General features: G+C 42.4%; 2 protein-coding genes across 2 annotated transcripts in view; one reads left to right on the forward strand and one right to left on the reverse strand.

Moving 5' to 3' along the window:
- Positions 1-334: 334 nt before the first annotated feature.
- LOC111079709 (sulfated surface glycoprotein 185-like) lies at positions 335-940 on the reverse strand. Its single transcript, XM_022374974.2, has one exon. It carries the CDS (start codon positions 938-940, stop codon positions 335-337), a length of 606 nt encoding a protein of 201 aa, XP_022230666.2.
- A 6551-nt stretch (positions 941-7491) lies between these two features.
- Positions 7492-25283, forward strand: part of LOC111079708 (ubiquitin-like protein 3) — an 81604-nt gene continuing 63812 nt past the window's right edge. Inside the window, exons 1-3 of the mRNA XM_022374971.2 lie at positions 7492-7500; positions 7558-7566; positions 8808-8905. Coding sequence (XP_022230663.2) covers positions 8879-8905 — 27 coding nt within the window. The 5' untranslated portion in view covers positions 7492-7500; positions 7558-7566; positions 8808-8878. The remainder of the gene's footprint in view (positions 7501-7557; positions 7567-8807; positions 8906-25283) is intronic.

Below are 25283 nucleotides of genomic sequence, written 5' to 3' on the forward strand. Positions count from 1 at the left end.
TCCAATATCCCCGGTAAGGAGAGTCAAAGACTGCTGACTGGCTCGCGCATGTGGGGGTTTTGCCCGGTAATCGAGGGTTACCTAAGCAATCGCCTCCCAACAAGGGTCCAATGTCCCAGGTAAGGTTATCGGTGTGCACCGGTACCGTGGGAAAGGAATGTAGCTTAGGGAAATTTGAGGTTTTACTTAGTGTTTATTTATACGGTTATACATGTAGAGATATTTTCGCCTTAAAGACAGGTGTTCCTGTGTTGTGACGAACCATGGGGAACCATGGTTCGTTACCCCCCCCCCCCTTTCTACCGGTAGGAGGTGGTGTTGTGGGGCGCCGCGTTTAATCGTAGTGGCGCCTTTTCCTGCTGGGGCCGGGACTTGTACCTTCCTCCTCCGACTCGCATGTCCCAAATTGCTTTCGGTATAACCCGCAGTACCTCTTCGCGCTCTGTCCTGGGGGAACGAGTACATCCACCGCGGTGGGGTGGATCGGGGTCACCCTGATGCCCCAGGACGTCTTGGTGTAGTGGTACTTCTCCACTTCCTTGTAGACGCGGCGGGCGTATGGTTCCTCGTCAACGGTTGGCTCCGTTTCGGGGCTGTTCTTGGGCTCAGCTGGTCGGGGCGGCGTGCGGGGGTCGCCTTGGTGGCGATGCCCCGACGGTCTACGGGTGAACAGCGGGGGGCTCTTCCGCCCGGGTGGTGCTGTCTCCGGTGTCGGGGCTGGGGGCCACTCCTCGGCGTTGTGCGGCCTTGGCGAAAACGACGGCGTGGCCGGCCTTGGCGAGGTGTTGGCGGTTGGTGTCCTCGCCCTTGGTGGGGGGGACCATAGATTCTCCCGTCGGAATCTATGGTACTGGTCTTCCTCGGTGCTGGTGGTGGAGGTTTCTGACTCCTCGTCAGAGGAGATGACGATAATATCGTCGTTGTTGTAGTTGTTGTTCATTGTTTATTATCTTTTTTCCTTCGTAGTCTTGGAGTCGCAGCTTGTTGTCTTCCTTTATGGGTATGTTTGGTAGTACTGGTGGGCACTACCGTTTCACACACCGATGTTGCCTCGGTTTTCGACTTGTCGTCCGTCGAACGGCGGGCAGAAGCCGTGGTCAGCATTTTTTTGTGGGTGACGCGTCTAGTGGTTGAGCACGGGAGTGATCCGCGTTCCCTGGCCCGGTGGTCGTGGGGCTGGCCCTACTCGGGTGGCCGCGTCTGGTTGTTTTCGAGGTTCGTGGGATTTGTCAATTCTAACGGCGGTGGTGTGTACCTGGCTGGAGTCGGTTTCGCGGGCTGGGGCCTCGGGGTCTGTAGGCGCCGTGTTTTGGGTTCCCAGCCGGCGATGTAGGACCCAAATGATTACGCAGAGTGGAAATGCGATGCTTGCCGTGAGAATATATGCGGTAGCACTTCTGATCGTCAGCACTCTTGCAGGTGGCCGATGTGCTTAAGGTTTTTCAGGCTGAGTTCCCTCAAGAAGGGTAGACTCAGCTGCTCTCGATGTGACGTCACATTCACCTGTGTCATTGCTGACACCACGGCTTTTCGTCGCGAGTCCCCGAGATGGTTTACATACCAGGTCCCATTTAGCGCGATCCGGTGGGAATACGTCACCAGATAGGTCCCAGAGATGTTCTGTATAGCGCCAGTCTCCTCCAAAATGGTCACTTGTGCGTCGTTAATGATGATGGTTCCGTGATCCACGGGGCTGATGGCCTCTAGGTGCCCTGGCAGCGTTGCGCAGTGGGCGACGGACCCTGCCATCATCTGTTGGGCGCAGGTGTTCCCTTGATATTGTCGGCAGAATGTTGCGCCGACGGTAGCCTCACAGGCGCCAACTTTGACGGCTTCTGTTCCACATTCTGCTACGATGTTTCCCTCGCCAAAGTCCAGTATTTTCCGTTGGTGTTGTACTGGGAATATGAGTATTTTTGGGCATGTTCGTTTGGGTTGGGGGAACTTTATCAGGAACGTGAGTAGGTCGCTGCTCTGGAAGACGCTCACTTTTGATACTCCCAAGAGTTCTACCGAGCTGAGGTTGGTCAGATGCTGTGCCTCGAACTCTTGGATGTCGGCGCCGTCTAGTAGGGCTGGACTGATTATATGGATCCGTGCCAGAGTTAGGCCGAGGATGAGGTTTTCCAGATCGGTGATAATAATTCTGTTTTTAGCCAGAATTATCCCCCCCTTCTCTCGGCGTCGTCGGATTTGTGTATCGTGTTCATGTAATGAGTCAGCTCGTTTAGGCGGTCCTGGATCTTGGTGTTGATCTCCATCTGGTTTGCCTCTGCTTCCACTAGTTGGCCTTGTTTAAAGCGAACCTGCTCCCAGTCGTTGAAATTGGGGGTACCGGCGATAACACTGGTCAACACGATTTTTCCTCAAGGAACAAAACCAACTTTTTATTAAAGATTTGGGGATTAGAAATGGTTTGATGATATTTTTTTTTTTTTCTATGGCAGAACTTTTTTTTGAAAATTTTTTGAAAACTGGTATTTTTTAAGCTATTTTCAGAGGTAGCGATAGTTTTTTTCACATAACTTTAGTATCTTAAGTCTGGTTGTAAAGAAAAGCTAAAGAAAAGTAAGCTGAAATCACAAAGTATTTGGGCTTAACTTCTAGCTGTTTAAATTACCTTTTCAAAATAGCAAAGTTCTTAACAGCCAGATGATACTAGAGTTATGTGAAAAAAACAAGCGCTACCTCTGAAAAAAGCTTTAAAAAAAAATACCAGACTTCAAAAATTCTTCAAAAAAAAGTTCTGCCATAGAAAAAAAACCATAATTCTTAAAAAAAATTTAAAGCCCCATATCTATCAGAAAAAGTCGGTTTGGATCCTTGAGGAAAAAAAAAGTTCGGTTTTGTCGAGTAGTGTAACTTTAAGGGCGGTCCCTAGGATGTTGATGCTCCGCCTGTCTCGATGGTGGATTTTTAGCGTAGAGATTAGGTTGCGGATGTGGCCTAAGTCGGTGGTAAGTCGGCGGCCTGTTCTGTTTGGACCACATATTCTTCGTAAGAGGTTACGTTTGTCGTGTGGCGTAGGTATCCGTAGCTGTCCCAGATGACGGCATCTCCATCCACTATGGGGATGTAGCCGGCGTTCGTATAGTCATGTAATTTGACTAGTGCCTGGGCCGTCGTGAGCATGGTGAACAAAATTAATGTAGTGTCCATACTGTTTTGGCTGCGGTAGACGTAGGTGTTGTTTGGGTATTTCGATGGGCGTTGAATTAACGGTGAGTAACTTGTAGAAATGTCTTTTGCTCGAGTTAAGAAGCGAACTGATTTAGTACCGGGAGAACTCAGCTATATATAGCGTTTTCCCTTTCTTGATAGGGCCGTTGCGGCTATGTACGGGACTTTTCTTCGAACCGGGCTCAGGTTTCGTCTTAGCGGGTTAAGCGACACTTTTCCAGGTTATTGGTGGTATTTCGCTGCGGGGGGTGATCGCCGTTCGATGTCACGTGTGCTGAGTCCTCGACTTTTTCTGTCTGTCGGCCGCGCGTGTGCTGAGGCTGATATTTATTTTTCTTTGTCTTGTCTCTGGCTGTGGATTTTGGTGGATTTTGGTGGCGCATGTGCTGAGTTTTCATTTCTTTGGGTGTTGAACTCGTCATTTGAGAGCGTTCGTTACTTCCGTTGTAGTGGCGGTTGGTTACGTCTTCTGAGTCCGCGGGTTTTTGGTCATTGGCTGCGCGTGTGCTGCGTTCTCGCCTTTAGATTCGTTGGCTTTGGCTGGTCAGCTGCCAATGTATGGAACCCAAAGTCGGGGCTAGGGGGATTGCGGTGCTATTGGTAGTATTGGCCTCTTCGGTTGCATCCCTCTCCTCGTGGAATTCCTTCAGGTCGTTGATGTTAGCAACCTTCGCTTTTCGGCTGCCCGGATGCTGTAGTTTTACAGTGTTCGGTGATGCAAAAACTGTGACTCGGTAGGGTCCATCGTATTTCGGTGCCAGCTTAGCGGCGAATCCGTCGGCCGCGTTTGAGAGGTGGTGCTGTCGTAGGAGTACTAGGGATCCAATAGTGGGGCGCCATTGCCGGCGGCGGAGGTTGTAATGCCTTCCTTGTTCTTGGCTTGCCCTCTGGATGTTATTTCTGACAATGGTGAATATTCGCTGAGTTTGGTTGCCTTGCCGAGAGCGGTCTCTTGGGGGCTTCCGGTGCCTGCCGTGACTTCGTCATAGAGGGCTCCAGGCAAACGGGGCTCTCTTCCATGCAGCAGAAAAGCTGGGCTGAATCTCGTTGTCTCCGAGACGCTGGAATTTACTGCGAGTGATATTTCCGGTAGTAGCTCGTCCCAGGTATTTTGACGATCCCCTACGAATTGGGCAATCATGGTCTTGACCGTCCGATTTGTCCTTTCCGTTGGATTTTCCTGGGGGCAGTACGGTGCGGTATATTGCAGTTCTACTCCTGCTGTCTGTAGAAAGGACCGAAACGATCGGCTTGTGAATTGCGTGCCGTTGTCGCACACAAAGCGTTTGGGTATGCCGAAATGGCTCAGGATTCGTTCTCGAAAAGCCAGTTCCAGGGTAGCGGTGGTGGCCTTTTTGAGTGGTACCAATTCGACCCATTTCGTGAAAGTGTCAAAGAAGACGAGCAGCATCGTGTTTCCTTTCTTTGATCGAGGTAGTGGTCCAACAAAGTCAGCGCATAGTGTAGCGAATGGCTCTTCGGCTTTGCGAGTGAGCATCTGGCCCACCGGCTTGCGTTGTTGAGCTTTGAACTTCTGGCAGCTTACGCACCCACGGACATATTTCCTCACGGCTCGGTAGAAACCTGGCCAATAGTACCGTTGGGATATTCGGGTGATGGTTTTCCTGACCCCTAGGTGGCCGGCTGTGGGTTGGTCGTGGCATTCGTGAAGTATTCTGGCTCGTTGATCTTTTGCTACGCAGAGTTTCCATGCTATATGGTCGTCGTCGTCGGCGCCATGGCCCAGATGTCGATATAGTTCCCCGTTAGCGTAGGTGTAGTCGGGGTATTTCTGAGGCTCGTCCTGGACTTGTTTTATCCTGCGCTGGAGCCAGGGACAGGCTGTCTTCTCCTCTTCGATCCGTGCGAGTGTTCCTAATGGCTGCCTGGATAGTGCATCTGCAACTACGTTCTGTTTGCCCGCTTGATAATGCACGTCATATTGGTATTGCTGAAGTTCGAGGGCCCATCTCGCCACTCTACCGTATGGGCTGTCAAGCGTATTTAGCGGTAGCACTTCTGATCGTCAGCACTTCTTGCAGGTGGCCGATGTGCTTAAGGTTTTTCAGGCTGAGTTCCCTCAAGAAGGGTAGACTCAGCTGCTCTCGATGTGACGTCACATTCACCTGTGTCATTGCTGACACCACGGCTTTTCGTCGCGAGTCCCCGAGATGGTTTACATACCAGGTCCCATTTAGCGCGATCCGGTGGGAATACGTCACCAGATAGGTCCCAGAGAGGTTCTGTATAGCGCCAGTCTCCTCCAAAATGGTCACTTGTGCGTCGTTAATGATGATGGTTCCGTGATCCACGGGGCTGATGGCCTCTAGGTGCCCTGGCAGCGTTGCGCAGTGGGCGACGGACCCTGCCATCATCTGTTGGGCGCAGGTGTTCCCTTGATATTGTCGGCAGAATGTTGCGCCGACGGTAGCCTCACAGTCGCCAACTTTGACGGCTTCTGTTCCACATTCTGCTACGATGTTTCCCTCGCCAAAGTCCAGTATTTTCCGTTGGTGTTGTACTGGGAATATGAGTATTTTTGGGCATGTTCGTTTGGGTTGGGGGAACTTTATCAGGAACGTGAGTAGGTCGCTGCTCTGGAAGACGCTCACTTTTGATACTCCCAAGAGTTCTACCGAGCTGAGGTTGGTCAGATGCTGTGCCTCGAACTCTTGGATGTCGGCGCCGTCTAGTAGGGCTGGACTGATTATATGGATCCGTGCCAGAGTTAGGCCGAGGATGAGGTTTTCCAGATCGGTGATAATAATTCTGTTTTTAGCCAGAATTATCCCCCCCTTCTCTCGGCGTCGTCGGATTTGTGTATCGTGTTCATGTAATGAGTCAGCTCGTTTAGGCGGTCCTGGATCTTGGTGTTGATCTCCATCTGGTTTGCCTCTGCTTCCACTAGTTGGCCTTGTTTAAAGCGAACCTGCTCCCAGTCGTTGAAATCGGGGGTACCGGCGATAACACTGGTCAACACGATTTTTCCTCAAGGAACAAAACCAACTTTTTATTAAAGATTTGGGGCTTAGAAATGGTTTGATGATATTTTTTTTTTTTCTATGGCAGAACTTTTTTTTGAAAATTTTTTGAAAACTGGTATTTTTTTTTATACTCTCTGCACACTGAGTCCATCCTGGGGGAACGGTGGGAATTTTTGAAAGATGTGAAACACCGATTCACATTGACACCATCCACCATCCATGAGAAACAGCTGTTGTTCACAATTGTGTGCGGTGAAAATTTGTTTACTTTAATTAAAATGAATATAAATAACATTTCAATGGTCGTGAATGTGATTCAGCAGCAAAAAATATTCTTGCACAAGCTAATCATGTTGTTGGACATGGACGATGATGATGAGGATAACTTTGACGAGGAGGAGATAATAGAATGGATATCTGTTTTGAAAACACTGAAGCCCGGAAGGTTGTGGTCATTTGTGAGTGCTTCTAATAAATGCAACCAATGTTTAAAGTACAAATATATATGTTATGTTTTTCAGAAGCGGTTCGGTACATTTTGGGAGAAGGATGTACCCGAAAACAACGAGGCGTTTTTTAAGGAAAGTTTTAGGATGGAGAGATCCTGCTTTTCTCTGTTGGTTACTCGCTTGGAAGTGCTACGGAAGAAGGACACAAACTGCCGAGCTGCAATTTCTCTGGAGAAGCGTATCGCCATATCTTTATATACTTTGGGATCTTCTTCTGAGAAGAGTGTTTTTCGGAGTGTCAGCCAACAGCGTCTGCAATATCCTGCATGAGTTTTGCAGAGCATTCATCAACGAATTCTCAGAGGAATACATGTCCAAAAACTATCTCACTTCAGAGAAAATTGACGAGTGTGTCCAAGCATTTGAAGAAATTGGGTTTCCTCAGTGCCTGGTGCAATTGGTAATAATGCAATAAAATCATCCATAATATATGTATATACATATATGTAAATTAATTTTATCACTTAATTTTTATGTTAGATGGATGTCACATCGAAATAAAATCACCTGCAGCTGATATTTGATATTTTTTTATTTTTTGCGTGCTTTGTGAGATCGGACGGGGTTATTTTGTTTTATTTTTATATTTTCCTGTCTGTCATTGTTTACATATTCGTAGTGATCTCCGATTTTTTGTTGTGAAATATGGTTGCATTTGACAATTATCGAAAAAATACCGCACTGAAACGTGAGAATTAGGAACATCCCAGAAGGATGGTGGAGTAACTGGGAAATTTTCGGAACGGCAAAACCTTACGGACCATCCCAGAAATGGATGGTGGATGGTGGATGGTCCCCAGTGTGAAAAGGCTATAAGGGTATAAGCGGTATGTAACTGCAGTATTTATTAAATGCGCACTATCGATAGTTCCATCGATTTTTAGGCATCACTAGTATGTATATCTATTTACAAATTTGTCTGCCCAGGAAAATAAATTCTTTGGTTATGACAATTATTTTCTAACAAAACTTTAATATGCTTGTGAATTGGAAGTGAAACAAGTAACGGACAAAAAAAGTGCTAACTATGTTAAAAACCTTTTTTGTTTATAGTGCATTCGCGAGTCATCACTAACTAAATGTTAAGAGTGTGTGTACATACATAGATATAGATATGAATCTATGTATGTGCATACAATACAAATTATAAACAAAATAATAAAAAAAAGGATGAACTAATGTAAACGCACATCATCTAAAATAAATAAAACCTATAAATTTATATATACATATGGGCTTAACCGTATATTTAAATATGTGCACACATACATATGTAGATTTGTATGTCACACATCAATACTAGAAATTAAATTTGGTGTCGGTAGCTCTCATCTGTACGTTTATTTTATTGATAATACGAAATTTGTTGTAACCGGCGTACTATAATAAATTAAAATTCATTTAATATATTTTAATGCGAAATTGTTTAATAATATCGAACTGTGACATTATTTCAAATCGAATGCTAATTGATACTTAGTCACTGATGACGGTCAGGTTGAATTTTACGGACCATATTTCTCGGATTATCACATATGTATTTTATTCGATAACTTATGTGCATATATATTTTTGTAGATTCGTTCGTCAGAATATTTAATGTATTTACATTATGTATGTCGGACAATTCTGTTCTTTTTAAAAAGGTTTTTTATGTGCTTCTCTCGTCGTTGCACTGTGTCAATGAAATCATTTTAGCTTACCGCTATGTCGTCAACCCCATCGGTTGTAACACCCACAACTCCAACGCAAAATCGTCAGCCTAAAACGTCCATTTTAGTCAGTGAACAAAATTTGCAATCGCAAAATGTGAACCGTTCTTTTTCCGTTTCCCCGAGCGTATTTTCGTCAGTTTCATTAGGAGCCGCTGGGTCGGCAACGTCTCCATCAGTAGATGAGAGAAGTGCTGTCATTGCTCCGCTGCAACCGCTTTTGCCGTCCTCATCAACAAACTTTGCAGCTACAATAGCAGCAGTTCATCATCAGCGTCAATCTTACCCTTTAGTGCAAAAAGAATTATCGTTGCACTATAAAGAAAAGCAAAAACAACACCTCGCAAATATTTCGCTATCGCTAACCATGACTACGTCAGAAGCGGTGCCATCATTAACTGGACCATCTGTGACGATTCTAGGTACCTTAGAGTCTACTTCACGTCAGTGCACCAACGCCAAAGCAAAAGGAACACCGTTAACTTCACAGAAGATGCACCGAACTATACCATCTGATAAAGTAAGCATTTGCATTTTGAGTATGTTACACTTAGTTTAATACAATTTTCAATTCTGAAAAGCTAATAAATGCAGCATAAATTTGACCTATAAACTTTTTAACTTATACTAAAGACTATATAATACCAATATTTTGATTAGGGACCAAACAGCAATTATTTGGCGTGGATTTTCTTGACGCCCCTTAGACAGAGGAAGCGCTCTGGGCTTTAATTCTCTTTTCACCTATGCTTCGTCTCTGACCGCGACCCCGACCAAAAAAATTGAAGCACAGTCCGGCTGTTCAAATCTCACCAATCCTGGGATAAAAATATTTCAATTATCTCTTGCAAATAAAATTTGGCTAAAAATGGCGCGAGAAATGTACATGTAAACATTAGGGTGGCGCTTATTTTAAAGGTCTCAAGATCTTAGAATGTTTCTTTTGCTATGAAGCAATAAAAGTTTTTGACCGATTGGAATACATTTAGGGCCGGTATCTCGACTTCCGGTTACGGTACCGGTTAGTTGTCATTAGGATAAAGTTAACCACCTGATAAAGTTGTGGAAGGTTTTCTCGCATTTCCATAGAATAATTTTATTAATTTTGAATTATATTTTGCAAAAAACAAACGCACTTTTTCTGCTTGATCAGGGTTGCTCAAATCAGGGTGGCTTAGCCGGGTTCCGGCCGCCGGTTGTGTTTGAGTGTGACCTACCAAGTTTCTCATACACATTCATATTCACGGCGGACGAAGTCTCAGTCCTTGGCAATACGCGGCGCGTTCGATCGAGCATTCTTTTAATTTTTGTTTTTGCTAGTTTTAAATGTCTGTTAAAATTAAAATATATCGAGCAAGCATACATATGTATGTGCATAAATATGCCACATAGTGTCATTCAAATTCTACGGTCCCTTCAAGTTTTATTCCCTGCCAGTCAAGCCCAACATTTGTGATAAACTCAACCCCTACAATAAAATCAAATCACAGCGGGGATTTTGGAATACCTGTAACGATAAGCGGGCAGAGTAGAAATGTGGAACGGCGCCCCAACTTCGTCACAGTGCCACATCGCGGTCGTACGTCATAATCAACTATCCCCAGCATCAGCCCTCAGCATTCAGCATTAAGAGAAATCAGCACTAGCCAAAGGACGAGCACCAGCACTAGCACAAAACCGACCCAGAGAAGAATTTAAAGGCTACACAGCCAAATCGAACGCAACAAGAATGCTTCCAGAATCCAAAGCCAAGTGAGAGAGGAGTTCCAATTCCCACTTCCCCACACTTCCAGAGCGAAGCAGGAGCCCCAGAAAACTCAATTAGTTGTTAACTGAAACCAGAGAAGAAGCCAACATCACATCATAGCTCCACCATGAAGCTGCTCAAAAAATCCATAGTCACCTACGCATTACTCGTTTTCTTTATCTATGCCACAGTCCAGTCTCTGGCCAAGGTGCAGGATGTAGATGATGGGACGAGGGTGTCATACAGGTCGTCGTTGCGGCAGGCGCCAGATGATATTGGACTGGAGGGGACTGAGCTTTCGTTCAGAGGAGAGAACGTCGAGGAAAGGGCAACGAAAACCGATTCGTACACGTCGCGTAAAAATACAAGCGAGAATAAAGATAACCCATAAACTTAACAAAAACCAAAAGTGTTGTGATTCTTAGCGAAAGATCCTATTATTTTTCAGCCGGCGAGTCCCGTCCTTCAAAAGTCCTCGCAAATTACAAATGACTTTTGATTTAGCATCCTGGACAGGCTGATGCATATCCTAGCCTGGAATAAGTATCTCACAAAACCTAGATTTTTTGTTTTATTTATTTGTATTTTCCATCCTAGCGCGACAAGCATATATGTAAATACTTATAAATTACGGCGCTAGTCACAACAATTCTAATAGTTTTTAACATTTAAAAATTCAGAATACATAGTAACATTTACTGACAGAATATATTTAATTTCATTTCTATAGGTCTCGCTCTCTCTTCATCCATCCCCACTATTAAAAAGCTTAAAATATTAGAGTTAGGCAGTGCGCAGATGTTCCTCCAGTGCGATCTTGAATTGCTTCGCGCCGCTTATGGCCTTAAGGGCGTGGGGAAGTTGGTTCCAAATGCGGACAACATACAAAGAATTGCCGCATTGTGCAGGAGTACTTGTATTGAACTGTCATAATGTTTCTGGTCCTTCTTGACGTGCTAAACCTAAGTCTTTCGTATAGGTAACAAGGTTCTTTGGTGTATATAATTTTCTGCAATAATGTCGAGACCCTATGTTTTTTCCAGGATTTAAGTGGCATATCGAATATCTTAATCATTACGTCAGAAATAGGTCAGTTCTAAGTCTATTATTAATATATCTCGCGATATTATTAAAAGCAACTTGGAGCTTTCGTTGGCTAGCGGAGTTACAGTCACTAAAGACTTCGATACCATAAAGAAGTACTGGTGTGAGGTACATTGTTGCAATTGTTTGTTTGATTTTCAGTGGTAAAATATCTTTCGTTATGTATAGCGATCTAAGAATTCCATATGTTCTTCCGACTGATTTACTTATGTGGTCATCCTATGTCAACGTTTGATTAAATGTAAAACCTATATTATTGGCCCGTTTTACATATTCTATAGGGATAGTTTTAATCGATCATTTTTGTAGAGTGTCAGTGTTGAACTGTCTTTTACCTATGACTATACATTTTGACTTATTTATTCTAGCCCATTGATTTTTGCCCACTGACTTATGGCTTTTAATTCACTATTACAAAGACGAACACAGTCATTAATTCTACTAATAGGACGACTAACATACATTAGAACGTCATCAGCATACAGTACTTCACAATTTGTCAATACACTCGGAAGATCCTTAATATACACAGAGAATAGTAATGGACCGAGGACAGATCCTTGAGGAACGCCACGCTTGACACAGGAAAGACGAATACACATTATTAATGGACACAGTCTGCCTCCGATTACTCAAATAAGAGAAGATCAGCTTTGTTTAAAACAAAGAATTTCGTGGTTAACCGTGTCAAAAGCTTTACTAAGGTCTAAAAGAGTCAAGAACGTTATATTGTCATTGTCCAATTTTTCTCTGATACCTTCCACTACGTTTATTATTGCTGTTGTACAGCTTCTTCCCACACGAAAACCTGACTGTTTGTCAGTCAATAGTTTATTAGCTGCCAAGTAATTTTTCATCTGACCAGCCATTAGTCGTTCTAACACTTTTGATAAAAAAGGTAATATAGAGATAGGCCTGTATTCGTTGGCAGATTTTGGAATTGGTAGTATTTTTGCTACTTTCCAAGAATCAGGAAATATTGATTGAGTCCAATGCTGTGTTGTATAAGTAGGTTATGTACATAGGGCAGTATTTTTGGCAATAACAATTTTATAAATTTTGGATTTATATCATCAATACCAGTGGCATTTGAATTAATTTTTAACATTGATTCGGGGACATCTGACTCAGTTACACATGAAAAACTAAAACTATTATCACAGGTACCATTATCACAAAAGTAGTTTACACCATCACGGTTTCTATATAGATTTTGGGGCAAGTGCTCAACATAGTCAGTTTTAGTCACTTCAGGTACTTTGCAGTCTAAAAATTGTTCATTGAGTACATCAGGATCAACATCACAGATGCGTTCATTGTTGGATTTACCAATACCCAGCTGCTTAATGTAGGACCATGTCTGCTTGTTTGATGTTGCCTTAATCAATTTGTTAAACAAATATTTACGTTTCTCTGAGTTGTTTAATTGTATCACCTTCTTCCTATGTAGCTTATACTGCTCAGCATGCTGGCTTGTTTTGTACCGCTTCCATTTTCGAAATGAAGTGTCGCGTTTTTTTATTAATATTCTAATTTGCGTGTTGAACCAGGGATTGCCACGAGGTTTATCAGTTTTTGCCACTAGAGGTATTGATCTGTTATATAGGTAGATTATATTATTTTGGAGGACAGTCAATTGTGAGTCAATATTAGGATTGTTATATATAGAGTCCCAGTCACATGTATTCAAGTCAGCACTTAAAAAGTCATAGTCAATATTTTTAAAATCTCTATAAACTATTATGTTTTCGTTTAAGTCTGTATTAAAATAATAGGTCAAGAAAATTAAGTCATGTTTCGAAAACATTGGCATGGACAGCTGTCTGAACGTAGAAACATTGTGACTATGATTTACAAAAAATAGGTCAAGTAAAGTATCACAGTAATTATAAAAATGGGTAGGTTCAGATGTGTTTACTAACTTTAATCCCGTAGCTTTAATGTCATCCGATAAGTGATATTCCCTCAGTATATTACTGTTGAGCTAGTATTACATCTGTGTGTAAGTAAGTGTCAATGTCGATAGTAAGTCAATTAAATTTGTATATGCTATATACCACTGAGGTCTATACACACAGCCAATTAAAATTTTTGAGGAGTGTATTGCACTGGAGACTTGGACAAATATCCATTTGACTACACTATCATTACGGTGTTTACATACAAATTTTGCATTTAGACGTTTACTTACATATATGGCTACACCTCCTGCGTGACTATCTCGATCAGATCGAAACAGGTCATAGCGAAAACATTCTACTAACATATCATTAACATGAGACGAAAACCACGTTTCAGACACACATATGACATCAACATTGGACTGGACAAATATATACCTAAATTAGTAAATTTTTTTAGTTAGGCTTTGGGCATTAATGTGTATAGCTCCTCGCACTGGGTGTCCGTGCACTATCATCCATTCTCAGTAAGGGGAGATAATGTGGAGAGAGTGAGATCCCTAACAAAGATTATTACTAGAAGATAATGGTTCTCAAAAATAATGTTAAGTAAGAAAATTAACTTAGATAATCTAACGAAAATTATTGGTGTTGTTGGGGCCTCCGGATGGTGGCGCTTCCTCAGTAGCAACATCATGGCTTAGGCTCTGCAGGGCATAGAGATCTTCCATGCTCCTAAGGCAAACAAATTCGCGTGTTACGACTGCTTTCAAATTTAACGATGATCACAGGATCGACAACAGACTCATGTGCATGTGCATGCACCCGCGACTTGATGCGAAAAATCTCCTTGATTTTCGGTGGTGGGACGAGGCCTAACGAGTAGAAAAGGCCATTAAAGAGAGCCTTGAAGTTCTCGTCCATTACAGGCACTCCATGTACCCACACATCATTTGCAATGAGTGCATCGGCATCTGCATTGGCTTTGGCTTGGAGTTTTGCCTCTAACTCCTCCACCTTGCTGCATAGCGCGCGGACAGTATCGTTTCTCTCTTCAAGCTCTACCATTCGTTTCTCAAGTTGCTCGACTTCGTCCGAAAGACTATTAAGCTTAGTCTCAAACTTCTCAGCCCTCTCAAGCAGAATTCTTTCTTCGGCTTACCTAACGCTGCAGCTGATGTGCTTCGCCTGCTCTTCGAATCGGATATTAATCAGCTCGATCAGTTGGGGCGACAGATTTTTAGAGACGCGACCAGCTCTCAGATCGAGCGATGAGTCGCTACGAACGCGTTTTCATGCAGCTTTCGACATCTTTGTGGCAAGTTACAAGTTTCAAACTTTTAACGGTCGCCCTGCTTTAATGCACTGCTTGGTTTTGTGCATCTCTACTTATGTGCATTGATTATTTTTTTCTCGATCTCTTGGCTCTTACTGGTTTTCTGTAACTTCACTTTTACGTGCACTTTTTTCGTGATATTTTTTCGCTCGTTCTCTCGGCTTTTGGTTTTGTTTCGTTTAACTTCACTTAACCCATTTAAACCCGCACCTAAACCGCTTGTTGAAGTTTGATGAAACTTAATACAAATGCTATAAAGGTAAAAAAGGTCTATATTAAATTTTGTTGGTCATTACCGATATACAAATTTGCAAAAATAAAACATTTTAATTTTCAAAGCTTTCATTTCATTTGTATTTAAAATTATTTAATGGATTATTGCTTATAACATGAATACGAAAACATTTTCTGTGAACATCAAATTCGCATTTGGAACATTTAAATGAAGCATGCTTATGACAAACAAGACAGCGACGTTGATTTTCAAGTTTGACGATGCCATGATCTGTTTTGTCTGTTCTAATATTATTCAATGCTATAGCTGAATTTAAATTTGGTGCATGTGAGATCCTTTGTATCTCAGGAACTTGTATGCAATAAACATATTGTTACATTTGTACGGAAAGCAAGTTGTGGCATCCTACTTAATTTTTTTGGATTTATCCGGTTCTTTGGGCGATCCGTTCCTACCTCTTGGGATTCGGTAGTGCTTGCATGCTTGTCCAGAACACAGTGGAGCTTCCATGAGTTAACCATAGCGGCAGGGAGTTTGTAATCAACGGCCAATACCACTTTTTGCCTCGTACTCTAATACGATAATTATTTGTGGCATTGTCAAATAGATCGACTCCGCCCATTCGCTTATTATAAGCGTGCAGAATCTGTGGCATTTGAATATACTGCACTTTCCCTGACTTTCGATCCCATCGCTTTGCACGGTTAATTGGCTCTATTCCTTCATGGTTCGATACAATTTTAACCACGATGTTATCGTTCCACTGGGCGATTAACAATTCATTTGCCTTGTCGAATATATAACACTACTCGACAAAATCGAACTTTTTTTTTCCTCAAGGATCCAAACCGACTTTTTCTGATAGATATGGGGATTTAAAATTTTTTAAAGAATTATGGTTTTTTTTTCTATGGCAGAACTTTTTTTTGAAGAATTTTTGAAGTCTTGTATTTATTTTTTAAGCTATTTTTAGAGGTAGCGCTTGTTTTTTTCACATAGCTCTAGTATCTTACGTCTGGTTGTAAAGAACTTTGCTAATTTGAAAAGATAATTAAAATAGCTAGAAGTTAAGCCTAAACACTTTGTGATTACAGCTTACCGTCTGGGAAATATAAAGCATTGAAATGCAAAAATGATGATTTTTGTGCGGTATTTTTTACGAAATTTTGTTCATTTTTTCCATATTTTAGGTTTGGTTAACGAATTTTAGCTCCAAAGTGTCTCCATAGATCTTAATGAGCGATACCTTAAACGACGCCAAATTAACGCACCTATACACAAAAAAATAGAGGACACAAGATATAATTTTTTTTCGACTTTTCCTGGGTTTTTAAAGTCAAAATTTCGTAAAAAATACCGCACAAAAATCATCATTTTTGCATTTCAATGCTTTATATTTCCCAGACGGTAAGTTGTAATCACAAAGTGTTTAGGCTTAACTTCTAGCTATTTTAATTATCTTTTCAAATTAGCAAAGTTCTTTACAACCAGACGTAAGATACTAGAGCTATGTGAAAAAAACAAGCGCTACCTCTGAAAAAAGCTTAAAAAAAAAATACCAGTTTTCAAAAATTCTTCAAAAAAAAGTTCTGCCATAGAAAAAAAAAAAAATATCATCAAACCATTTCTAAGCCCCAAATCTTTAAGAAAAAGTTCGTTTTGTTCCTTGAGGAAAAATCGTGTTGACTGGTGTAATCCAACGAACTACGCTCAATTTTTTTTAACGCTTTAATATCGACAAGTGGAGCGTGGTTGGTTCGGTTGTCTCGAACTGTGCCTAAGCAAAAGTAATTCATTTGTGAGAGTCGAGACATCAATCTATGAGATGTAAAATAGTTGTCGAATGCAAAGCAATGTTGCAACGGATTTTCCAGCTATACAACAGTTTGAGAACCACTGTTTCTCACAAACCATACTCAATGTATGTCGGATCCGGGACTGCATTGGCACCACCATATTTAATAAATGAATATAAGTAGCCTTCAGCCGAACACAAAGCCCACAAATCCAAACCGGATCAGCTTCCCTTTTATAAACATTTTGCAGAAGTGGCGGCCATTATAGGCAATCATTTGTTCGTCAATAGATAAATTACAGCTGAAAACTTCAAACTGCATGAATTTCACAAATTTCATTAAATCGTTTAACGGTGTCACTTAAGAGAATTTATCATTTTATCTAATTTGCGATTATTGCAGACATGTAAAAAGCGGTTACCTGACAGTCATGTCTGCATTAGAGTTGGGTTGCTCATGAGTGAGTGAAAAAAATGAGCTGTTCACTTCACTGAGTGAACTGAACATGTTCACTCAATTTTTGTTCAGTTGTTCACTTGTTCAGTTGTTCACTCAGTTGTTCAGTTGCTCACTCAGTTGTTCACTTGTTCAGTTGTTCACTCACTTGTTCAGTTGTTCCCTGTTGACTCACTTGTTCAGTTGTTCCCTGTTCACTCACTTGTTCAGTTGTTCATGTTCAAGATTACTCTGCGATACACAAGACAAAATTACTTTTAGCCATATGACATTAGACTTAGACAATTTTGCTGCGTAGAGAGGGATAGCACTAGAGACAAAATGCAACATTATTGTTCGTAGCAGTCTCTAGAAACGTCTAATGGCTTTTAGTAGAACAACTAAGGCACTACTTGACACACAATGATGTTTTCCAGCAGAACACAGACACCAAGCCAGCATAATTGTATCCGCAAAGTAAAATTTTCGATAAATTCTGCAGCAGCGCTTCTCCCAGCTCAACTGGACAGCCAGCTTGACGCATATAGTTCTCTCGCTCTGACTGAAGGCATTTCCCATAAGGCCATCTTTATTTTTTCAGCTAGTCAGTTAGCAAGTCTAATGTCATATGGCTATTTGCAGATGTTACACTTGGCCTTTTGGTCGTCCAAATGCTCAAAATGATCCCAAATCGAACTTAAACTGCGTTTTTGATACAAATTCTGTTCACTTAACGGCTAAATTTTTTATTTTTATTTTTTATTAAATATTCCTACCGTATTGAAATACATGAATAAACTTTTTTTTTGCCTTTTCTTTTTCTTAATAAAATATTCTTACTTTTATGTATTGTTATCAGATATTCTTTAATATTTGGGTGGGGGGTTTTGCTAAACATACTTATTCATACATATGTACATCTATTTGTATGTATTTCGAATGAACCACAAAAATAAACTGGGGAAAATTAACAAATGTTTGAAAAACAAATCATTGAACTGAGTGAACCACTGGACAGGGAACAACTGAACAAGTGAACAACTGAGTGAACAACTGAACAAGTGAACAACTGAGTGAACAACTGAACAAGTGAACAACTGAGTGAGCAAGTGAACAACTGAGTGAACAAATGAGCAACTGAGCAAAGTGAGCGAGTTGTTCACTCACTTAAAAGTGAGCAACTGAACTTGTTCAGTAAAGTGAACACTCTTTACCCAACTCTAGTCTGCATCATGAAAGAGTCGCAGTTTCATCCCCATCTTCACTCTCGTAATTAACTCCTCTATCTCCCATTTTGTTAAATACTTTTGACGATACATTAAAAAACTTTTAAAAAGGAAAATAATGACCCTAAAGCACATAAACATAAATAAACATAAATGAAACAAAAATACAAGTCAATGACGAACAAAACTATCGATCAGTTGCGAAATACCTCTAAAATGAAAAAATGAATTACTACACCTAGCAACTTAAAAGTAGCAAAGGATTACAAGGTGTTATCAAAGGAATCGAACCAACATTTCCAATCAATGAGATAATAGATGGACTTAACGATAAGGGCTTCAAAGTCAAAATGGCTATGAACATAATAAATATAAATAAAATTTCCCAGCCAATGTACAAAATGACACCTGAAAGTATGCATATAAGTAAAAATGAAGTTCACCCAATATACAAGCTTCAATATCTACTGCACCGTAGGATCACCGTTGAGGAACCACACAAATGAAATGGACCGGTCCAGTGCACAAATTGCCAGGAATATGGACACACGAAAACCTATTGCACTCTACGGGCAGTCTGCGTTGCCTGTGGTGATGTTCATCTCACTGAGGCCTGCCTTGTAAATAAGGAGGACCCATCTGCCAACAAATGTAGCAACTGTGGGGGAAACCATACTGCCAACTATAGAGGTTTTACTGTCTATAAAGAATTGAAAAATCGCCTAAACCAACAAATAACTGCATCTCGAAACCCGGTCGTCCGACAAAACTTATCATATATACCGTCAACTACGACTCCAGAAGTTTCTTTTGCTCAGGCGTTAATTTACAACAACGGGTCGTACGCCTCAGTCTCTAAGCCGACACTTCAACCAACCACAGCTGGAATAATGCATCATCAGGCATCAAACTATAACAAACACAACGGTAGCAATACAACTAACGATGCAGGAGCTTATGCGCAACCAAAATCTCCTCCTGGATCTCCTAATCAAACAGAAATCTGTTTAAATGGCCTGTCTAAATATATGTTTCTGGAATGCAAATGGCATTTCGCAGCACAAATGAGAGCTCTTACAGTTCCTCGCTCAACACGACATTGACGCCATGCTCATATAAGAGACTCACCTAAAAAATAAAAACTATTTTCACCTCGATGACTATAACTTCTATGCGACAAATCATCCCGATGGTGAGGCACATGGAGGTACTGGCGTTCTGATCAAGCATCGCATCAGGCATTATCCATCGCCATCAGCCTAGGCTGGCCAGAATGTCCTCTGGTTTCGCCTTCTTCGGCTCGGAAGCTTTTGTGGAGTCGTCCGTCCTCTGCCGCTTGGACCTTGGCTCTCGACCAGTCGGTTCCACCGGTGCCTTCTGTACAGAAGGACACCTTTTTCCCCTTTCTCCCTCGCGCGTTCGCAGACAACGACGTTGAGGGCCAGCTGATGCTGTCGCTGAAGTCGACGGTTTGGGGTCCTCAGTCTGGTCTCCGCTGGTAGGAGCGACTCCGTGCCGCTCGTACCTCCGCACGTTTTGCTCGTGCTTCTTTCTGAGGCTCCTTTCCCTCGCGGTCATCGTATCGGGGGTCGTTTGCTTATACCACGAAGGTATTTTGCCGATGCCCCGTATCCCGACAGCCGCTTGCGTAGGGTCTCAGCCTCCGTCTTCTCGTCCGTCACAGGTAGTGGACACGAGTCGACCTGGATTTTGGGAGCCGTGACTTGTGGCTCCGCCTTCTGCGGCTCCTCGTTGTATCCGAGTCGAGATAAGGCCGTAGCGAACTCTGCCTCCGACACTGAGGGACCAGTGAAGACGAAGCTTCCGTCTGTGGTTCCCGGTTCCAGGTCCTCTATCGTCCCTTTCTGTCTGCGGATCCTGATCGCTGAGCATAGTCAGCTCCGATCCACATTCCCTCACCGTCTGCAGTAGCAGGTCATGCGCGGCCCTGCAGTGATGCAGGTTGAGCTGAATCACTTCCATCCCCTTTTGCTTGTCAATTCACCTTGCTTCGAGAAGGGACATTATATGCTTTACGTTTGGTGCCCTCGCTTCTCCCGACCTTTACTTGCGCAAACGAATCAGGATGGTTCATTTGGACAGCCCGCTATTTGGTGCCCCTTGCCTTCTCAGCGAATGCAGTATCCTGTTCTATCTACTTCGCTTCTGCAGTTTGGCGCAATGTGCCCCATCTCCAGGCACTTGTAGCACCTGGGCTGCGAGTATCTCTCCTTGACTCTACATACCGTCTATCCCACCTTGATCTTGCCCTCACCTAGAACCATTTCGGCGTCCTTGCTCGGCAGACTAATTAGTGCGGTCTGGGTGTCCCTGGAGGATGTCCGCCAGTGCCTTGGTGAGGTCCTCCACGGATACTAACTGGTGCAGGTCGGTGATGACTCACAGCCTCTGCTTCGTTTCATCAGAGAGACGGCTCTTCTTCAACTTCGCTGCTCTGGTAGCTGGAGGGCCATCAATCAAGTGTGTGACTTGATCTTCCCAGGTTAGCACTCGGTGTCAGCAAACGCTGGTATTGATTTCGGGTATTATCCGCAGGTAGTTTCCGCGATTTTGGATTTCTTTTGTAAAGCAGCTGTTTTGCGCGTTCGGACTCGAAAAAATTCGCGATTCACTCCCGTGTCGTTCCAGAAGCTTTAAAAAAGGCAGCTCTGATTAAACTATTACTCAAAAAGCCATCAGCTTCGAGAATGCCCACAATTGTATCATGGTAATCCAGTATCCAGCGGGTCAAATTTCACATCTGTACACAATTGCGCAGCTTGGCCCAATAGACTTCACTACAATCGACAAGTACCTAACGCACAATACTCAAGTTGTTCCAAAACTCAGCTCAACGTTTTGCCTCCGGCACAAGTTCGGTCTTTCTTGCCACGGCAATCTTTAATAGTTGCTACCTGGAGACAAATTTCAGCGACCGCGCTCTGATCGACTAGGGCTCCGAGACACCGTTCATTTCGGAACGTCTTTTCATCACTATTAAATTACCATTCCAATGTATCCAGACACATTCTCGAACTTTAATCAGTTAATTTCAACTCAGCCCAATAAGCTCTGTCACTTTTCCATCTTCTTTCCGACTAAGCTGGGCCTATAATAAAACGCCGCAGCCTACGCTATCCCGTAATTGGCAAAGAATATTCCGTTGCATCCGATTTTGCAAAGTTTATTGAGAGACTTGCCGAGCCTTCCATTGGCGGATCCTATGTTATTCGATGTCCTGATTGGAGTCGATATCTTTCCATCCGTATTTTCAATCGGCTTACAGACAAACATATGTGGCTCTCTGCTCGACCTTAAACTCAAAGTCTTGCGCAAAACCACATGTCATCATAAGAGCATGGGGCCCTTGTAGTAGGTTCCAATCTCTTAAGTTTGAACGTAACCCGTTCCAAGGTCATTGCTAATGTTTCTTCGACCTTTCAATTTCGTCCTAGCCTTTCACATCCATTAATTGCCTCTCATATTTGTTTTTACTGCACCATGGAGCAGACGTTCCCGAGGTACTGAGTCCTACCAATACCGAGTCTGCTCTGAAATCCATACTTTACGGAAGTCCCACCGTTTTCCGCCTGGTTTCCGAAAAGAGGTTTTGAGCTGTCTCTGACTATTACTACTGAACCATATGCTGGCATACCAGCATTGCGGCAAGTATTGCCGAAGCAGCGATTGGTTTAAAGTGTGTAACCGGAAACACCAAACGTTGCTGCACATTCACTCTTCTCGACATCCAGTCGGCTTACCAGTCCCAGAACCGTCTTTACGCTTTACAACCCGAAACGAGAAGGCTGCGGTAAAACAGATTGAATTTCTGACACACAGAAAAATATAGCTTTTAAACACCCCCCGAATATTATTTATATCGCTGTGCTTATCTTGGAGTATGCAGGAACGGATACACCTTCCCAATAACACTTACGTAATGATTTTATTGACTTGAGGTTAAGTTTAAGTTTACAAGTTGATGAACAGGGGGTGCGTTCAGCTTTCTTTGACTGACTCTCGCAGACTTCATCATCGGCTTGACGTTCATTACCGCCAATGCGGGCCTTGCCATTTATATATGTACTAGTTATATGCTAATCTAACTGTCTTCGTGACCCAACATGAGCATAATGTGCATACGAATTAACCGTATAAGGGCGGATTGTTGAGGTTCGTCGATCGCTGTAGCGTCCAGAGCAACTACGAAAGACATGCATAAGTCATATTTCCAAAGTTGAGAGCAACGTAATCTGCGGTGCCATAACATAAAATAGAATCGTCTAATCCAGATCCTTCTTCTCTCCATTTTCTTTACTTCATGGCAATGGAATTGAAAATTAAGTCTGTAATGAGAAAGTGCAATTTATGATTGTTGTGGAGGATCAATGTCTGTATTTAGCCAATTTTTTTTGTATGAGTAGAGGGCAAAGCTTTGCAACCGGCCGTTTATTCAGGCCCCGTTGGATTTTAGCGTGACAATTCGAACTAAGCCATCCTTTCCTCGGTAAGCTTGCCTAATTCGACCCAGAAGCTTGCAGCAGCCGCTCATCTTAAGGAATAAGTATATCGCCGGCCTTTAAATTCGCCTTCCTTTCTTACCATTTTGGTCATCATTAAAAGCGCGTTAAAGCCTCGATTCGAGCTAAGACACTAGACCACTCTTCATATGTAAGTGTACGAAGTCTTCTAAAATGTCAGTAAGGAAGGGTTAAGGTGCCACTTGATCCCATTCTCTATCAATATTGAGAGGATCGTATTTTCGATCCTTACCAGCTAGCAGTTTTCGATTTTCGCCGACAAAATTTGCCCCACAATCACTATAGTTATATGTGAGTACATTTCTTACATCAATCAATAAATGCGGTTGATGTCAAGTTCCCCACAGTTCTAAGTGGATGGCCTTGGTCACCAGACATATTGCCACCAAAATTGGCAGGTTTACAATTTCGTCACGGCTTAAACAGTCGGCCGGGCTACTCTCTGAGGCAATTTGTCGCCATTGTTTCACATCTCTTAGCTCCAAAATTTTGCGGATTCGGTTGGCAACGCACATTTTTCTTCTCGAAATTTTAAAACGATAGTTAACGTTGGGAGTCGCTTCGGTGGCCGCATAATAACATAAAGATTCGATCTGATCCAGATTCGACAATCCAGTAGATATGGTCATTCTCTACGATACTGCGCTTTCCGCTTTCTCGGATCTTCAAATTTATGAATGCCACAGACTTTCGTCCTTTGTGACGCACACTGGGCAGAACAGCCAATCTTTTTTTTTATACCCGTACTCAAAAAAGAGTTAAGGGGTATATTGTATTTGTGGTAAAAGTGGACGTGTGCAACGCAGAGAAGGAAACGTTTCCGACCCCATAAAGTATATATATTCTTGATCAGCATCAATAGCCGAGTCGGTATAGCCATGTCAGCCTGTCCGTCTTGTTGAGCGCCTAGATCTCAGAGACTATAAGAGCTAGGGCAACCAAATTTGATTTCCAGACTCATGTGATATCACACTGCTACAAGTGTTTTCAAAATTTCGCCCCGGTCTTCCGCCCACACAAAGGACGAAAATTTGTGGCAGGCTCATTTTTTAAAGATAAGATAAAACACAGTATCGTAGAGAATGACCATATCTACCAGACTGCCGAATCTGAATCAGATCGGATCATATTTATAGCCAGAATGGAGAAATTAATTTTCAGTTGCTTCCCCCACCCCACCTCCTTCAGATAGAGAGCCGCTACTCATTCTCTTTCTCGCTCGCACACTCTGCCTCGCTATGTAGAATCTAAATGTTTCAGGTATAATATACATGTTAGATGTATAATATACATTGTAGATGTAGATAACAGATGTAGCAAAAAATTTAAATTTTTTTTAAATTCTAAAATTCTAAAAAAATCATAAGCTCAAAAATGTATCTACTGACTGAGTACAGGTATAAGTAGAGTCGCGTCCCCAAAAGCGACTCACACGTTCCTTCTCGTTTTTAGATCAGTTTAGTATAATATATTTATTTAACGTAATATTTCTTTGATATTAGCCCGTGAGGGTGTTGATGCAGAATATTTCTTTTATTTTATATTTATTTAACATTAACCCGCGAGGGTATTGTCTATGAGGGCTGACGAGCTGCAAGATACTGAATTTATTTTATTTTGTAATTAAAATTAATGCTGCCCTACGTGGGCACACCCGTGACATGCGCCTGAAAGATTAAAGACTTGTTTGAACCGTTTGTTGAGGAGGTGAAGCACGATAGGATACCTTGCGTGGGTGAACAATAGTGCCGAGTTAGTATTTAGAGCTGGTGGTCCTTTCAGGCAGGATCGCAGGTGCTGCAGCTTCTCCATATTTGTCAAATCGGTATCCTTGTCTATTATGGAGGAAAACTTTCCCCAAAACGAGGAATTAGCGAGTAGCTCCCACTGAACTGAGAAAATCTTCAACTCCGGCAGGCAGAGCCGACTCTGCACTACGACTGTAGTTGGGGCTTCCCCTATATGATCCGTCCGCATTGTTGAGCATATCATTATGAACTGCCTCTTGTTCACTGCTAATCCCTAACATGACCACGCACTCGTCAAACTCACCCCTTAATGGACTACCGATCTCATCGAGATCGATTCTCTCCAGGGCATTATGGTGCTCGTTAAATGAGGAGACGAGATCCGTTAACGACTTTAGTCGCACGTTCAACTCCCCTTCACTGAGTTCGCCAATACTCTTATTTTTGTCTGGACGTTGATATGCAATGACTACACCATCAAGAGGCCCGTGCAAAACCAAGCCGAAGCATTTTACGCACGGAACTCAGGGAGAAACGCAGCCCCTTCTACCACCCAACCGACAAAGGAGCGCTGCCGAATGACGCGCGACGCGTGTTACCGAACCGATCGCGAGCATTAGACTTAAAGTCGAGGAAAATTCTAGCTAAACATGATGGGAACATAGTGGTGGATATTATAATCTGTTCATGCAAGGTTTATCTACAAAGTGGATGGAACAAATGAATAAAGTTTCTAGTAGATCTAATATGAATCTTAAAGTTTATGCGGCTCAACAAGTCAGGGCTATCTACATCACCCTTGATCAGGTTTTGAATAAAAATCACTCCA

The sequence above is a fragment of the Drosophila obscura genome, unplaced genomic scaffold (assembly GCF_018151105.1).
Source record: "Drosophila obscura isolate BZ-5 IFL unplaced genomic scaffold, ASM1815110v1 contig_58, whole genome shotgun sequence".
NCBI lineage: Eukaryota > Metazoa > Arthropoda > Insecta > Diptera > Drosophilidae > Drosophila > Drosophila obscura.

What these genes read in the sequence shown, in the direction of transcription:
- LOC111079709 (XM_022374974.2), bottom strand. Translation starts at nt 940, where the DNA reads ATGAACAACAACTACAACAACGACGATATTATCGTCATCTCCTCTGAC.